Source organism: Anopheles cruzii, chromosome 3 (assembly GCF_943734635.1).
Source record: "Anopheles cruzii chromosome 3, idAnoCruzAS_RS32_06, whole genome shotgun sequence".
NCBI lineage: Eukaryota > Metazoa > Arthropoda > Insecta > Diptera > Culicidae > Anopheles > Anopheles cruzii.
In genome coordinates, this window is record NC_069145.1 from 15,838,543 (window position 1) to 15,856,690 (window position 18,148).

Sequence of the window (18,148 nt, forward strand, 5' to 3'; positions counted from 1 at the left end):
GTTCGTCACCCGTCAATTTCAAGGCCGTTATCACGGCCATCGCTTCTCCCAGCGTGACGCCACCGGAATGAGGTTAAGACCCAGCGGCGCCAACCGCTGCAGGAGACCCTTTTGGACCCCTGTTTTTGAAGACCCTATAAGAATGCGTGCGTCTAAAAATACGCCTGCTCTAGGTGAGTGACCACGGGCGATCTCGAATGATCGACGAACGGGACGTTTCCACGGAGACGGAGAGGAAAATGACGATCGAGAGCGCACAACAGTTAGGTTGTAACCACGGCAACGGACAGAGCCATCAAGCCTTCTCTTCTCTGTCTTTCGCCTGTTTCGCAGACGGACGGCCGTTCCTGTCTTTTTTGGTCCGACGGCCCGGTCTATCCCGGCCTATCCCGGCCAGCCAGCAGCACTTGCTGCATCGGTGCACAGGCCGCAGATTGATCTCCTCCATCACACCGTCTACCGCCTGCCCCGATGGTGGTGTGCGCGTGCCGAAGAAAATGGCGACTGCCGATGCGGCGCGGAGAACGTAACTTCCGTTAGGTTGCTCGCCGATTTTCTTCACCTGCTGGCTTGCTGGTCATGCTGGGCCTATTTCTTGACCGCTTTTGACACCTAGTTTTTGTTTCGATTAACCAAATTCGTCACACACACACACGGACGCACGCGCGCACGCACGGACACAGTCTGCTCCGTTCGGCGCCACGGTATGCGCACGGAGCTTGAACTAATTTCTAAACCCCGGTGTACGTGCGCTATGTCTGTGTGCGTGCACATTGTTCAATTGTTGTGCCGAAGAGGCCGCTCTCCAGGCCGCAGGCCGTTAGGTGGAATTAGGGTTCCAGGGAGAGGTGGGAAAAAGGGTGCCGTGTGCTGTATCATAGGTCCCGTTGTGCCTCGCCTCGACTAACGAAGCATTAGGGCATTAGGAGTTATCTTTCCCCCCCCAACAGGTGACCTTCCCGTAATGGCCGCTAAATGGGGGGCGCGAGAGCTGGAAGCAGGAAGCAGCAGGCACTCGACCCTGTTCCGGGCGATCACGAGCGATCCGTACTGCTCCAACGGCAGCGCCAGGCGTTGGGAAAGATGGGAAAGTAATTACCAGTCAGCCAGTCGAGGCCACTGCCTACCCGAGGTGCTTCTGCCTACTCCCTAGCGTCGTCCTGTGAGAGAAGCGTGCTTTCCCCTTCACCATAATTGGGTATTAATGCGGCGAGAAGCCAGCTAGCTAGCCGGCTAGCTCCGGGGACAGGGTCCAGATTGAGCTTTCTTTTTCAAGGCAATCAGGTTTTTTGCTGGCTACCCTCGAAGGCAACGTGCCGCCGGTTCTTTGTGGGGCGCGATCCCAACGCACACCCGGGGAGCTACACGACCACTGGAGAGCCCCCGAGAAGATCCAGACTTTGATCGGGTCTTGCCGCCTTGCCTTGATCGGGTATTGCCGCCAGCCAGCCAGCCGAGACGAATCTAGTACTGGGGCGAGGATTAGTTGCCGTGTTGCCGGCCTTCTGTTATGGTGCTGGGACCCATCCCCCGATGGCCCGACAATGGCCAGCCTACATTGTCTGCGCGGTTTTTGCGCGCCTGTTCTGTGGCCGCCCGGGCCGCCGCGTATTTCGAGTTTATTACCGTGCCCCGGTTACAGTTAGTCGAAAACGGCACAGTTTCCGTTCCAGGGGGTTCCTGCTTCATCCGTCTCCGCTTTGGCGTGCCCCACTTACCTGTGGTGCTGCGCGAGGTGCGACGTCCGTACGACCGTACTTCCGCCTTCCAGCGGCAGATAACGTGCCGCCACAATAATGCTGGCCGTAGCATCGACTGTAGCGGATCGGAATTTCGTATGAAAATAAGGAACAAAAAAACAGCAAGGGTACAGCTAGTGTCGGGAGGGGCGGCCATCCAGCCAGATGGTCCACATTTTTCACCATTGTCCGGAAGATTTTTATTGCAGCCACGGGCAACGGCCGCGGTCTTGGGCCCGTATATTTTGTACGGGCCCATAAACGAGCGGCCTAACTCCCGGTCCCGGTCCCGAAACTAGTCCCGGGTCCGAAACCGCTCTACGTACGATCTGGCGTTCCCGGGGCCCGCTCCCTTACAACGGCTGAGGCGCAGGAGATGGAATAGGATCGGGTACGGGACGAGGTTCTTCAAAAATCTTGCTCTCCTCGTGTGTTTTAGGGTTTCCTTTCCGCCGGTGTCCACCGAGAACTAATCTGGGTCAAGCCTCGCAGTCTCGCGTGTGGTGCGGGTTTTAAATTAAGTCGGTGCCGATGTCTGAAAAGCGAGCTGCAAACGAACAACTCTTCTCGTCACCGCCGTCGCCGTCGGTGACACAGAAACCCCGAGCCACCGTGCGGGAACGAGTGACAAGTTCTACGGCCCCAGCATACGGGTACTTGAAAATGCATCTCGAGTGTAGCGGCCACGTCCGGGCTCCGGCGAGCGGACGGAGAAACATGTCAACTGCAACGCTCAAGTGGACCCAGAACCCCGGACCCGCGGGGCTTTCTCCCCGGGCCCACTCTCCATGCCACGAGCGCGGCTTCTACGGACACGAATTAAGGTTTCACCACAAGATAGTTACTCCTTGAGGCAATGCCACGCATCAAGCACCTCTCGAGCGTGGTTCCGAACTAATATGCATCGAAAAACACACAGACAAGGGCCACGCTGTCTTTCACCTGACGGACTAACTCGACTCTGGGCCGGCCTTTCGAGGCCGAGTCTTCCGTGAGTTCTTGTTGGGGAAGTTGGAAAACATTTTCCAACATCGCCAAACAAAAACCATCCCCCCTCAGGGAACCCCCCTGTCCCGTGGACTAGATTCCCGTGGCTCGTTTCGCCATTGCCGCGGTTTGTTGTTCCCGCACGCGCAACAATTTCCCTCCACAATGGTGTCTTCGCGTGTGTCAGTTCCCTTGCGGCAGTTCCCAGCATTTTCCCGTTCGCCTTATTATTCGCGTGCCATTTTCGCGGGCCTTTCTCTCGTGTGCACGCGCGCCCGTAGAGCACCGGCACCCCAACAATGGTCGAGCAATTGGTTAAACCACCAGTGTCGGTGTGTCCGCGGCTCGAGGGCACCTCTTTCCCATAACTAATTCTAATCAAATTAACATTCTTCCACAAACACTCCGGGCAACGGGACGCACACTTGACCCAGACCTTGATCGCGAACGATCGATCGACCAACTCTGGCAGGTGAACCATACAGAGTGCCGAAAGCGAGAGCGAGAGAGAACATTGGTTTTACAAATCTATACATCCGGTCCGAACCGGCACTCCCCAGTGGCTGGGTGAGTTGGCCACGGAGCTATAAAAAGCAATAAACGTTAGGCTGGCAGCGACATTTTGCCCAATTCCTGTCGGCAACCATGATCTCACACATCATAGCCCGGAACTGCTCGCCCGCTTGAGGGCCTTGTGGCCGCCATGTAGCCAAAAATTAGGCAAACACGCACTTGGAAAGCGTCAGGGAACTTAGAAAGTCGGTCAACCGAACCCGTCGTTGTTGACATCATCATCATGTTGACCGATGCCGTCATCAGCGGATCATCATAACGGATCCTGCCAGCTTGCCACCGGTTCGAGTGTTAAAAATTGCGGCAAACGACCTGGCGACCGCCTCTCGAGAACGAACGGAGCTAGCCACCGTCAACGTCAATAAACTTGTTCCAGTTATCCACCAGCACCAGCACCCGGAGCCATAAACGCTCGTTTCGATCAGCCCATTCTTCTGTGGCCGACCTGAAAGGTCCGTGGACACACCGCGTAGCGCCCGGCGCCAGGGTACGAAGATCGGTGTGGTGTGGAGGGCACAATAAAGTTATGCTTCATGCGTTCGTTAGAGAGATCGGTGATTGTCGGCCATTCGCGGCTGGCGCCTGCATTGCCGTGGGACGGAGGGACCATAATGGACCGGTCTCTAAACTGGGCACGGACAAGTGCAAACAAAGTGGCCCCGGACCCGCCGGTTCAATTGGGGCTCCCCACTCGGCCCCTGGTTTTAGGCCCAGGTTAATTGCAAAAGCACCAGGAGGAGCCGCGGCCGGTAAAGTCGGCCAACCAGAATTATACTTTGTTGCGTAGGCTCGGCGGTTAAACCGAGTGCACTCAATCTGTGCGCGGCGGTGACTAAACACAAACCCGCTCGCGTGGATAATCAACTAATGCAGATCAACGGGAAATGGAATTTTACAATCTTCCGAACCGCTCGAGTGAAGCCTTCGGTTGTAGGGTCATCTCGTTACCCGCGGGTCGGTCGGTTGGGAGCCGTGCCAGAACGCGGAACGGAGAAAACTGCCCAATCATCGCCACAAGGTCCTAATGGTGCGCTCTTCCTCTTGTCCGGGTCTTCCCTTCGCAGACAGACAGACCGATAGGCGGACATTTGCCCAAGCACAACGCAGAACTTGAAGAGAGAGTATCGCACCATGGAGTCCACGACGAGCTTGTGGCTGCTGCTTACCGTCGCCATGCTACTGGCGGTGGCCCCGGAGCGTACCGATGGCCGCGTCGCCTTCGAGAAGCTGACGGACTTTGACTTCCAGGGCACCACGTACTACAGTGTGAAGAATCTGTCGCTGTACGAGTGTCAGGGCTGGTGCCGAGAGGAACCGGACTGCCAGGCGGCTGCCTTCAGGTAAGTCACGCGCCGTACGAGCCTTTTGAAACGTCCTCACACGTCGTAACGTTTACAGCTTTGTCGTGAACCCGCTAACACCCGCCCAGGAGACACTCTGTCAGCTGCAGAACGTGACGGCGGCCAACAATCCGGCCAGCACGCCCCAGCGCTCGTCGAGTATGTACTACATGGTGAAGCTGCAGCTGCGCTCCGAGAACGCCTGCCAGCGGCCGTGGAACTTTGAGCGCGTCCCGAACAAGATCATCCGCGGGTTGGACAACGCCCTCATCTACACCAGCACGAAGGAAGCGTGCCTGTCGGCGTGTCTGAACGAGAAGCGCTTCATCTGCCGCTCGGTCGAGTACGACTACAACAACATGAAGTGCGTGCTGAGCGACTCGGACCGTCGCTCCGTCGGCCAGTTTGTGCAGCTGGTCGACGCGCAGGGCGTGGATTACTTCGAGAACCTGTGCCTGAAGCCGGCGCAGGCGTGCAAGTTCAACCGCCAGTTCGCGCTGCCCCGCGTCGGCGTGTCGGACGACAAGGTGTCGCAGTACGTTGGATTGCACTATTACACGGATAAGGAGCTCCAGGTCACGTCGGAGACGGCCTGCAAGCTGGCGTGCGAGATCGAGAGCGAGTTCCTGTGCCGCTCGTTCCTGTACCTCGGCCAACCGACCGGCGCCCAGTACAACTGCCGGCTGTACCACCTGGACCACAAGTCGCTGCCGGATGGCCCGTCGACCTACCTGAACGGCGAGCGGCCGCTGATCGACGTCGGCGAACCGAGTGGGGACTACTTCGAGAACATCTGCGAGAGTAAGTGCCCCCACTGGCACAGTAGAGTGTGGATTCGGGTCGGTCTAACCGATGGTCTAACTTTGCAGAACAAACGAACCAACAGGACCCGACGCTGACGGTCGATTTCTCCACTGCCGAAGATCCGTCGATCAACAACCTCACGCGCAACGATGCCAACTGCGACAAGACGGGCACCTGCTACGATGGTAAATAGCATTATCCCTTGAGGTCCGGGTGACAGACTGGTCTCAAATTTGTGTGCTTTTCCCACCTCCTTACCCCGGCAGTATCGGTGCACTGCAAGGACACCAGGATTGCCGTTCAGGTGCGCACGAACAAACCGTTCAACGGGCGTATCTACGCGCTAGGCCGTTCGGAAACCTGCAACATCGACGTCATCAACTCCGACACGTTCCGGTTGGATCTGACCATGGGCGGACAGGACTGTAACACACAGAGCGCCGTAAGACTGCCCCACTGCCCTTTCACGCAACGCAGGAACTGCAATCTCTTCTCTCTCCCCGCAGACCGGCATCTACAGCAACACTGTCGTCCTGCAGCACCACTCGGTCGTGATGACGAAGGCGGACAAGATCTACAAGGTCAAGTGTACGTACGACATGAGCTCGAAGAACATCTCGTTCGGCATGCTCCCGATCCGCGACCCGGAGATGATCCACATCAACTCGTCGCCGGAAGCGCCACCGCCAAGGATCCGCATCCTGGACGCTCGCACCCGCGAAGTGGAGACCGTGCGCATCGGAGACCGCCTGACGTTCCGCATCGAGATCCCGGAAGACAGTGAGTATACCGCGGGTCCGAGACCTGGCCCGAGTCGGATCTAATCACTGTGTCCCGACCCATCATTGCAGCTCCGTACGGTATCTTTGCGCGCTCATGCGTGGCCATGGCCAAGGACTCGAAGAGCACGTTCCAGATCATCGACGACGATGGGTGCCCGGTCGATCCGAGCATCTTCCCTGCGTTCACCCAGGACGGCAATGCGCTGCAGTCGATCTACGAGGCGTTCCGCTTCACCGAGAGCTACGGTGTGATCTTCCAGTGTAACGTCAAGTACTGCCTCGGTCCGTGCGAGCCTGCAGTCTGCGAATGGGGCCGTGATTCCGTCGAGTCCTGGGGCAGGAAACGCCGTTCCGTCTCGAGGTAAGCCTTCGGGAACGTAGCCCAGACTGGGAACCAAGCAATGCTAACAACCGGTCGATCTTTTTCTCTCTGACTTTGACGTCCCGATCACAGCAACGACACGGTCGAGGAAGAGGAGGAGATGAACATCTCGCAGGAGATCCTGGTGCTTGACTTCGGCGACGAGAAGAACCGTGACTTCCTGCGCAGCGAAGCCAGCACCGACTTCGGTCGAGGTAAGTGTCTCGTTCTTGGCAGCGTGGCTGAATCCGACTAATCACTGGCGTGTGGTTCGTTTGCAGACAAAACGGTGACCATCATCGAGCCGTGCCCAACGAAGACGTCGGTACTGGCGCTGGCCGTCACCTGCGCGCTCATGGTGTTGGTGTACCTGTCGACGCTCTTCTGCTACTACATGAAGAAGTGGATGCAACCGCACAAAGCCATGGCATAGGCTGGCGGCGGGCCCAGTTTGACTGAACGATAGAGAGAGGCAGGCGGACAGGACGAAGATAGATACGATGGTCAGGAGAGCATAGCACAATTGTGGCGGCGACGGCGGCGGGAAACGAAGCAAGGATTCGTTTACGCACGCCCCGGCCGCGGGTTCCCGATGTCTCTGCTGCGCGCAAACAATGTGTGTAGGATACACGCACGCAGCTTCGGGCGAAACGTTTTTACCCATTCTACACCAGTACAGTGTCCCTGTCCCGTTTTTGTTTTATTTTTTAACTCAGAAACACACTCTGTCCACACGCTGACTTTTACCACCCAACACCGTCCTCCACCAGCTAGCATGTAGAGGCCCCCCAGGGCGGGTACCGGAAGTTGTAAGACCGGAAGTGAATCCGTGTAGGAGGGGTCCGAGTCTCAAACGGTGGAAGCTAAGCATTAGGTCACTCTACACCACCACAACAACACACCCCAAAACATTAAACAGCATACTAGGATAGGTATACGTAAATTGGTGGTAATCGGAGAAGAATGTTGTTTTGCTGCAAAGGGAAAACAACACGTTCTTAAACACACGTATTCACACACACACACCCACAGCAATCCTCATCCAACATCTCTCTTTCACTTTCTATTGAGTTTCCGATTTGGCGAGTTCGACCAACGAACGGACGACGTGCGGATCGCACAAATCGCTAACTTTAAATAGAGATTGGAAAACATTTATTTATTGAAAACAAACCCAAGCCAAGCAAATCCCTTAACTTATTTATTTTGACTGCACGTCGCGAGCGTGATCGTAGCAGCCGTAGGCGGCGGAAAAGCAAGAAGAGTGTTTTGCGAAACACGGTACCGGTTAATCGATCGAAGTAGTCCGCGGGTAGTACCGTGGCGAGTTGTGCTCGAGAAAACGGAGACCGGACGGAGCAAGCGAGCGTGAAAAGAGACGCGCGCAACGAAGCGAAGTAATTTATTTTATAATTATTATCCATTATCACTACTTCCATCTACAAGGTTTTTATCATCACCCCACCCGAACAAGCCACCTCTGCTAGGCAAAAACCCGACGAAATCACAGCTGTTCTCATCCGTGTGATTCTCTCCGCACGTCTGCACGAAACGCAAAAAGGCTAAGTAAGAAAATCAATTAAGAAACGCGCACAAATTCACACTCACACACAAACGGGGAGCACATTCTTCCCGGAAGCTGCGATTAGCGCGGAAACGACGACGGAACGACGGATGCGAATTTGGCCCACTTTTCAAACGGCTATTCAGCCGAAATCTCAATCACAAAAACAAAACCGACAAAATAATCCTTTCAGGCCCACCATCGTCAGGAATCGTTGAGCAGGAAAATCTGGAGCACATACAAACATTCACACTCTCACAGCAGAGACATACACACGCAAAACGTTTTCGTCGATGAATGCTTTTTTTATTGTGTAAATAATTTTATCGATCGACATCCATTCAGAAGAAACTTGATTGGAATAAAAGTAAACTAAAAAAAAACAATACCATGACACACGCGTTTCATCTTCCTTCATAGCCGTCCTCCGAAAACCGCAAACCACACTCTCTGTTGTTGGCGTTTATTGTAGCGCATCTTAACGGAGGCTGTGGTTTGCTGTTGGTCGTTTCTTGTCTCCTTCATCGAACCATCTTCAAACACAAGTGTGAATGTTAAATCTTTCGCTCACCGTTTCCTTCTCTCGCTTTCTCTCTCTGCATCTTTCTCTATAGTATTAATGACTATTACTCATATGCGTTTCTCCACCAAACGTGCTCTACCCTATGCAAAAACCTTTTAGCTTCTCCCTCACTTACGTTTTATCTATCGTTTTATTTATTACAATTGTCATTCTTTTAACTTCTATATGGCATATCACTTACGGGCAAGAAGTTTGCAAATGAGAAACAGGGTGTGCGAGAGCGAAAGCCAACGGAACTGCTACAGCGCGGCGGATAATCTGCCGACCGTGGTACACTTGAATCCTATCAGAAACCAATGCACACCCGTTACCCATACACATGCACAAACACACACTCTCACACAGCTGTAGTTCGCTACTTTGGTATGTTTTCCACTTCCACTGTAAGAATTGTCATTTGTCGGAACGCATTTTCATTAAAGTGAATGATGATCGTAGTAACCAAGGAGGAACCTGAAACTAACAAAAGCGCACTGGAGTGTGATGTTACGGAAGTAAAAATACAAGACTAATGGGGTCCCTCCTGTAGGAGAAGTGGGTGCGCAAATTCGGTGCATTGCTTCAAAAACACTTCCACTGGAAATCTCCCCCTAGAGCGATCGGTGGCATCAAATTATGGCAAAAATCGAAAGAATTCTCTGTCATTGTATAATATTTTGGACTACGTCTAGAGCAAAGTAACCTAATAAAACGGCACACAAACGCACTTATCTAGAAATTCTGACTATTATAAATCGACACACTGTGCAGCAGCCCGACCGACTGACCGACCGTGCCTGGTGCCTGTGAACGGTTCATGGTGGTTTTGCACGGACGCGGGATCGTTCGCGTGCGTTGAAATCGTTCGTTTGTTCTCCGCGCTTTTCGACACCCTTCCGCCGAGATCTGTTTTCTGTGCCATGTGATTTTCCTAATATCGTGTAACGCTATGTGGTGTCGTCTCAATACGATCCGCTCACAGCACGGTCGCCGTCCGGTGACACTGACACGAAGTCGATCTCTGATATGGCATCACTAGGGAGCATGCATGCTTTGTGCAGTGCGCTGCTAGTTTTCAATTAACGCTAATTCTTTTGTCTAATTTTTGGTACGATCGTTTTGAATTCAAACTTTTCTCGTTAGTTTCTCGTGTTGTCAAATAACACTCACTCGTCGTACTGATTGGTCTGTAAGATCACTGTTGATCTTGAGTCAGTGGCACTCTCTCTTCGCTCGCTCACCACACACGGACACACATTCCTTACATTACAATTCTAGCCAGCCGCCTTGAAAATTAAACGAGAAAATAAATAAAAGCAATTACAATGGCCACATAGGAAGCTTATATATATACACGGACACTGGTTCCTTGCGAACTGCTGTGTAGTATCCGTATCCGATGGATGTTGCGCTGCCATTCCAAAATTGTAAAACAAAATGTCGCGAAAACCAAAGCATGGCCGTTCCGTTATTAAAAGGTCCCGTCTTCCATAGTTGACAGCGTCGTGCGGTTTACAACACCAGCAGCGGAGCTTGCTGCACAGTTTGATAACGGCACTCGCTGGCGTTGCATTGGCAGCAAAGGGTACGATTTTTTACCATCCAAAATTTGTCCCCATAATCGAAACTGAAATAAACAAACAATCGATCGATGATATTAATAAACGCCACCGGTGAATGAACGTGATAAAACCGAAGGATCGTTTCGCTCCCTCGCTTACCATATTTCCTCCTGAGGCTCAATGTCGCGGCAGGCAAACATGGCCACCTTCGGGAAGCGCACGTCCTGGTGATCGTAGAACACACGGACCGGTGAAACGTTTGGTTTGCAGGAATGGTTAAAGAACCGGCTCACGTTCCCATACGCACTGGCATCGATGCAGAACTGTAACGGAAAGCACAACGTTTGGCAGTGAACGTCACCAATCGTCAGGACAAGCGTCCCCAAACAACGGAAAGTGAGCTTACGCCTCTGCCGAGATCGAAAATGTAGCTATCGTCCGGTCGCCGGTCGGCCGCCTCATCCGACAGCAGCTCGCCCACGTACTCGACCAGGAAGCTGCCCTTCGGGATGCGGACGAGCGTCCGGACACTCCACGCCTTGCCGGGGCTGTAAAAGATCTGGAGCGGCACGAGCAGTCCACGCTGCACGACCCGATTCTGGCAGAGCAACCGATTGCAATCACACGCGTCCCCACACTCGACGATTTCCGGTGGATCGTGATAGTTGAAATCGCTCACCAACCGACCATCGGCCGTGTACCAGGTGCGCTCCGAGCAGATGCAGTCCGAGCTCCCAGAGGCACAGCTTTAAACAAAGGAGGAAACAATATAAGGAATTAGACTCAGAGACCGGTGTTGCGGTATGTCCGTGCTACTTACTCGTCCAAGCAGGAGCAGACTCGCATACTGCGAAGGTTTGTGTCGATCTGAACGGAGCACTCGACCTGAACCGTACGCTGGATGTACTTAAACGCCGGTACTGTTTGCTGCCGATCGTTGCTGTTGGTCGTGTGCACTACCTGCACCGGATAGCGTTCCCTTCCGTTGGAGATGTCACTGAACACACAGGGCAAGAACAGGAGAAAATCTAGAACCGAATCCCACCAGGATGCCACACTAGATGCTGATGTCCCTTACCAGCTGAGAATGCGCGTCTCTTTCGTGTTCTTCGAGAGGCTCCGCATCTTCAGATTCGCCGCCAGAATGCTGGCACACTCGCCGTCCGGGTTGCTGATCGCATCCATCGGTTGCTCGTTCGCTTTATTGCGCACGATCAACGATGCGCCCTTCGACATCAGCAGAATGCAGTTTGAAGCGTGTCCAAGGCGGCATGCAATGTGTCTATCGGAGAGGAAGCAATCATAGTACGTAGTGGTATCGTCCCCGCGATCCCCAGCATTAGGATCCACCCAACTTACAGTGGCGTGTCGCCGCTAACGTTCTGAATGTTTGGATCGCAGGATTTGTTCAGCAACAGGTACAACGTATCGGTGCACCCGGCCCACGTGGCCCAGTGTAGCGAGGTGTTGTTCTCTCGATCGCACGCGTTCACATCGGCACCCAGTTCCAGAAGTTGCTGCATCGTTTCCTTGTGCCGATTTTCCGCCGCCCAGGCCAACGGTGTCCATCGGCCACCGTCGCGCCCATTCACGAAGTTCACCAACGCGCGCGCCGTCAATCGCTTTTTCGCACAGTCCAGTATGATGCGCACCGCTTCGTGGCGACCAAGTTTGGCCGCCAGATGCAGCACCGTCATCCCGTCGGGCCCTTTCACCGTCGCGTCGGCTCCACAATCCAGCAGCAGCTTGATGATGTCGTGCTTCGAACCCAACAACGCACACATCATCGCCGTTCGGAGCTCGTTATCGACGATGTTCAGATAGTCCGGCGAGCTCGCTCGGCTGATGATCAGGTAAGCGATCGTCATCGTACCAAAGTGTGCCACCAGGTGAAGGCAGTTACCGCCGAGGATTTCCGAGAACCGTGTCTCAATGTCGAACCCGGAAGCTGTCCCAAAAAAGAAAACAAAACGATCGCGGATTGGTAAAGCTAAAGCAACGTGAAACAAACGTCCTCAAACTCACATATTATCTCCGATATCCGATCGACATCATTGTTTTGGGTGATCGCACGGAAAAAGTCCTGCTTCGTGAAGGATCGCTTCCTCTTGGTGCCGTCAGCGCCGCTCGCAGCACTTCCGCTTCGGTCGCTTCCAGTGCCGGCCGGTGGTGCTGCAGGCACCGGAGAAACGCCACCGTTGACGCGAGGAGCCTCCGTAGAAAGCATACTCTTCACACTGTTCGGCACAAGCGAACCCACGCTAGCACGGAAGGCATCGTCAGCGGCGGCGCCGGAATCATTGTCTTTGCCTCGAACGGCCTTCGAAACACTCATTTTGGCAGGTTTCCTGTGGATGGCAGGAAACAGAGAGTTTGGTTTTCCTCTTTTCCAAAACGATAAAAGCTCTCCCCGGAACAACACTTACACAATGTTCCTGCGCGAAGGTAACAGAACCGGTTGTGGTGTGAGCTGTACGTTGACCTGAATCTCGCCATTCGGACACTCCCGGCCGCAGTGGGGACACTTGAGAACCAGCAAGGGTGGTGTCGGCGGATCGTGCGGTCGATTCGGGTTGCGTGGTGTGGTCAGCACGTACTTCTCGGCACACTGCAGATGGAAGAGGTGCACATTCTTGCACATCGCAAAGTTACCCTACGAAAGGAGACGAAAGAAAGCTCCCCTTTAGTGAACTGAACACACAGAGCCTAATCGCCGATCGCTTACCTGAGTGCAGAAGTTTCCACAAACCGCACAGCACCCGTGATCTTCGAGCCGCTTCCGGTGCATGTTGCAGAGCACCTGGAAGCTCACGGCTGCACTCGGCCGAAGCATGTTGACCACCTCCTCCGTCAGCTCGTTGCAGCAACCGATCTGCTGCCCATCGATATCGTCGATCGCCGTACAGTACCCATTGCCAACGGGTCGCGAAACGAACAAATCCGATTTGTGGCCGCACAGACAAAACAGCCCGGTACTGGAAGCGGCCCGTGAACCCGCTTTCGATGTCGGTTTGCTGGAAACCTTGGCAGCTCCGATGATCGCCGACGGTCCCTCATCGAGAACTATCTCCAGATTCGCAGCCACCGAGGCCATCTGTATGTCCGCTGGCACTTTCGGGTAAAAGCTTCTCGACGATGAGGCAACCGAATGCGACTGAGAGGATGGTTTTCGTTTCACATTCGAACCACTTCTGGACACCGGAGGAGTGCCCCGCGTGGAGGACGAGTTACTTCCGCCGCTGGTCGTCGAGGACGCGCCAGTTGGACCAGCGCCGGGGCGCGCTGGCGGTATGATTGTCACTTCACAACCGAGACGCTTCAACGATCGCTGCAACTGTTCCGTTTCCTTATCCCTGCTGCTCACAGCGTTGCCGCCGTGTGCGAGTGTAGTGGCCGCGGCTGGCAAAACGACCGATCGTCGCGATGCCGTGGCGCTCCTTTGAGCATGTTGATTGCCCTGTCGAATACCCTTTCCACCAGCGGGCGCCCCGGAAAGCGGCTGCGTTCGGGTGGCATTCGGATGAAGTGCGGCCGAAGAAAGTGAACTCGTCCTTACCGCGCCGGCTGGATTCTCCAGCAACGTTTCCGGCTTTCGCAGGCGCAACGTAACGCTCGGTTTGCCGACCATTCCGATCTTCCCGCTCGGCACAAAGTCGGCTTCGCTACCGCTCGACTCCTCGGACTCGCCGGCCGCCGTTAAATCGCTGTCCGATCGCTTGGCGTCCCCATTACGCTGCTGTGGCTGATGGTGTCCCTTTCGCTGCAAACCGAGCGCCAGCAGGTGCTTCTCCTTCAGCTTTCCCAACCGCTTCATCTGTCGGCGGTTGAGCTTTGGATTTTCCTCCGGCGAACGGTTGCTGCCGAGCCGCATCGATCGTACCTCCTGCAGGAACGTTTGCATATCGGGACATTTTGTGCCACTGGAAGGAGGCACCCGACGCGCCTCTAACGGTGTGGAGATTGCGTCCGCGTGTTTACCAGCGGCGCGTGGCCGTTCCCCGCTATTGTTGACCGACGCTTCCTTCACCGACGAGGAAGGACCGCTTACTTCCAACTGTCTTCTACCGAATGGTGCGTTCCTTCCTTCGGAACTCCCTTTCGCAGAGACAAGCATAGTGACACCGACCAACGTCACATCCTCGGAGCTGCTACAGTTTCCCGAGCTCCGCGAGGGAAGACTCACTTCACGCTGCCGCTGTTGTTGCTGCTGTTGCTGCTGTTGCTGCTGCTGCTGCTGCTGCTGCTGTTGATACTGATCTACCGATCGTCCACCGGTCGCCGCCACTGCCGTCTGTTTACGGTTCGTTTCCGTCGCGCGATCCCGTTGCTGCTCGGGGGCCGGCGGTTCATCGACAACGCTCGTGCTCATCGTGTCGGCGGCGATAATGATGCGCCCGTTGTTGTGCTGCTCAAACCCCTGGCGCAGTTCTTCGTTGGCCAACATTTTCGCCGACAGTTTAATGGGCCGGGAAGAGCGTCCCTGCGAGTCAACCTTATCGCGTCGGGCGAGGGCCGACGCCAGGATACCTTCGCTGCCGTCGCGTGACTGACGCGCTGCGCGTTTGTACGGCAGCGATGTCCTTTCGGTTGGACGCTGCGTCTCCGACGCCATGGCCACTTCGACCGGGATCGAACTTTTGCGCTTTCTTCCGCGACGCACCGGCTGAACCGATGGTTGAACCGGTTGCTTCCCGCCAGAATCGTTTTCGCCGGGATCGAGAGGAAAAACCGATCGCGAACCTCCCTGTGTCGGTTCTGCCGATGGTTCTGCACGATCGGCAACAGAGGGTACGACCTGCACCGGACCGACCGAAGGTTCCATACTTAAGCGCTTTCTACCGCGACGATTCAACGTCGTCTTTTCAGCCTCCGGATCAGCGACATCAGTGGAATCCTCCGGACAGGACGCTTTTGCCGTCTCCGAGGCACGACGCGGCACACTTGTCGATTGGCTGCCGGGGGCTGCCGTTACACTTTGCTGCTTACTGCGCAAGCTACGATCGGATTTCAGTGGCACACCGCGATCGACGGATCCTCTCGTCAGCCTGCTTTCGCTGCTGATCGATGATGCTGGCGCTTTGGAAACATCGTCCACAGGTGGCGTCTTTTTCTTCGTCCCCGTTGTCGGCGATTCATCGTGCACATCCTCTTCCTTCACCACGACCGGAGACGCTCGCGAGGGTTCTCCATTGACTTTGCCCGAACCCCCGCCGACGGATTCCTTTACGAAACGCTGCGATCGTCTCTGGGACGGAGGCGCCACGCTAGCAGCCAACTGAGGCGGTGGAGTGGATACGCACTTTTTGCTCCGCGTCGTCCGTCCGGCCGACTGTGGCCTTTCGGCTTCCTTTTCCGGCGAGCTCTGCTCTTCTTTCTTTTGCGTTTTTTCATCCCCTTTCTCCTCCACATCATCCGGGGTCAGAAGTGTTGCCTCGGGCTTGCTGTCTTCGCGATCGCCGATCGTTGGAGAATACTTTACTTCCACAACCTCCTCCTTTTCCGCCTGCTCTTGTCCGCTGCTGGCTGCGGAATTCGCAACTTCGTCACCGTTCGGTCGATACTTTTGCTCTACAATACCGCTATCGTCAGCAGCAGCAGCCACATCCGTTGTAGCGCCAACATCCGGCTGCGCATTCTTTTGCGATGAGTGATCGCCACCAGTACCTTCCTCTGGGATCCGTAGATCGGGAACGGTCTTGTTTTCGCTACCACTAACCGCATCGTCTTCGTCCTCATCTTTCGTACTTCCTTCTGCGACCACCACTATCACCTCCGTGGGATCGGTGCTGTTCGCAATAATGACAACATCATCATCGTCTGGTTCGGCTTCGTCATCTGCGGCGCGTTGATCACCTTCGCAACCGCCAGCGCCAGCCGGAGCAGCAGCAGCAACATCGCCCTTCGGCCCATCAACGATCGGTTGTTCTTGCTCTAGTTTTTTCCCGTGCTCCGACCTTGCCACACGGACGTTTTCCTCCTCACCGATCGTTTCGCCTTTAGGTGGCACGAGAAGAACGCCAGTGACAGCGCTATGTTCCTCCACCGAGCTGCCGGAGGATGATTTTTTTACGTCCTGTTCCTGCTCCACACCAGGCGGACCGTCGACAGTGGCTTCTCCTTGGTGGGTGGTTTGCTGTTCCCCTTCCTGCTCATCTTCCGATTTCGTGACGGGTGTTTTCGTGCTGCGGGCACCGGCCGACTGTTGGCTAAGATCGTCCATCGCTTCCACCTCCAGCGGTTCCACCACCAGCTGACTCAAACCGAGTGCTTCCTGCAGCTCCTCGCCGCTAATGTCCTTGGCGATCTCAATCTCTATACCGTCCACGTCGTCGTCTTCCATACTTCCAGCGATCACCAGATCCGGCGTAGAGGAGGCTCCATTGGGGCCTAGCGACAACGATGAGTTGGTTTCCTCCTCGAGGATCGGTGCCGATCCCCGGCCACCACCACCACCACCACCATCCGCCATCCGCGACCCGGACTCGTTCGAGTTTTCGCCGGAAGACATTATCGCCGCCGACGAGCTCGAACGGGCGGGTTCGAGTTTCTGCCCGTTCGCAATGCCACTGCTGCCGGCTCCCTTCCGTCCGCTCCCCTTGCCGCTTGTGGATCCGGCCGCCGGGGCCGGCGGTTGTTGGCGGGTGCGGGATGCAAATTGATTGTTCTTCAGCGCCCGCCACTTGAGCGTTTCGTCCATTGAAATCTCCTCCTTTTTAGGGATGGTCGTCTCCTGATTGAAGGCAGACGACATTTCATTCAGTAAATTGCCGATAAAATCCATCGTTTGCGTGTCCGTACGCGGGCGAATCGGAAACGGGAGCCAGTCCGGGGTGCGCCGATCGACGCACGATCTATCTGCACAACACAACACGCGCTCACCCGTTGGCCACTCCGTTGCTCTCTCGCTCTCTCTTTTTCTCCCTCTATTAGCCTCTCCGTAGGTGGCTGCACTATTTTGCTGATAGATACACTTCACTGGTAACCGTCACGTTTACAGGCGCAGCATTACAGTGCATGACTTATCTTCAACACTGTGTGTGAGACTTTTCTAACAACCATCGTCTCCGAGAAGGGGCCCATTCTCTTCGCCGAACGGGAGACCGTCCCCGCGCTGAAGATACGCCACTATTCTGCTGATGCAATTTTAACTTCGTTACTAGGCCGCGCACAGAACCGCCGCGCTGCTTCTATTTTTTCACCGCATCGTACTTCTCTGCAAGTCTTTTCTCACTCACTCTACTCACTCTCACTCTTAAGCGATCGAGATCGGTCGGTAGGCCAGTTTTCATCCCATTTCTGATCCATTTTGCATTGCGTTCACGGTACCCCCGCACAGCCGACCGATGAAACGACCATCCGAAAATCCGTAGGGCTGCCGTGGCCCCTATGGGGACAAACTTGCAGTGTACTATTTTCCTCGACGCTCACTCACTCACTGTGGCGCGGCAGTTCACACTCACTCACTGTGGGGTTTTCACCAACTGTGCCAACTGTGATGCTAATTTTTCCACTTCTGCAGGCTGGCTGCTGGCTCCGCTTCACAACCTCACTCTATTGCCACCGGAACGGATTACCACTACGTGATGATGATGGTGATGACGATGAGTGTATGATTCTGGTGGCCTTCTGCGGGAAGATACTGCCACCTACAGCAACAACGGCCACTGCGATGGGAACGAGACGAAAAAAGACACATTATGGCACATGTAGTTGGCTCCGCTCTGACGATCCTGCGGCGACACCGAAAAGAGAACCCAGAAATCCTTGCGGCGAAGATCGACCACCTACCGACTACTTTATGGCCCCCGCTCCCCCCGCTAGGATGGAAAGTAATCCTGTTTACAGACGCGCGCAACAAACAGTGCTGCGACTGC

General features: G+C 55.0%; 2 protein-coding genes across 2 annotated transcripts; one reads left to right on the forward strand and one right to left on the reverse strand.

Moving 5' to 3' along the window:
- The first annotated feature begins 4,460 nt into the window (after positions 1-4,460).
- On the forward strand, positions 4,461-7,019 carry LOC128273666 (uncharacterized). Its single transcript, XM_053011689.1, has 8 exons — positions 4,461-4,639; positions 4,698-5,440; positions 5,509-5,628; positions 5,710-5,885; positions 5,950-6,223; positions 6,295-6,586; positions 6,680-6,801; positions 6,868-7,019. The coding sequence occupies exons 1-8, from the start codon at positions 4,473-4,475 to the stop codon at positions 7,017-7,019; spliced, it is 2,046 nt and encodes a 681-aa protein (XP_052867649.1). The 5' UTR covers positions 4,461-4,472.
- A 3,205-nt stretch (positions 7,020-10,224) lies between these two features.
- LOC128269930 (uncharacterized) lies at positions 10,225-17,055 on the reverse strand. Its single transcript, XM_053007334.1, is given in 11 exon segments — positions 10,225-10,339; positions 10,434-10,597; positions 10,681-11,020; positions 11,095-11,271; positions 11,353-11,556; positions 11,634-12,222; positions 12,300-12,622; positions 12,701-12,927; positions 13,000-14,437; positions 14,439-14,514; positions 14,547-17,055. Coding segments are annotated over 11 exon segments (6,162 nt in total).
- Positions 17,056-18,148: the final 1,093 nt, after the last annotated feature.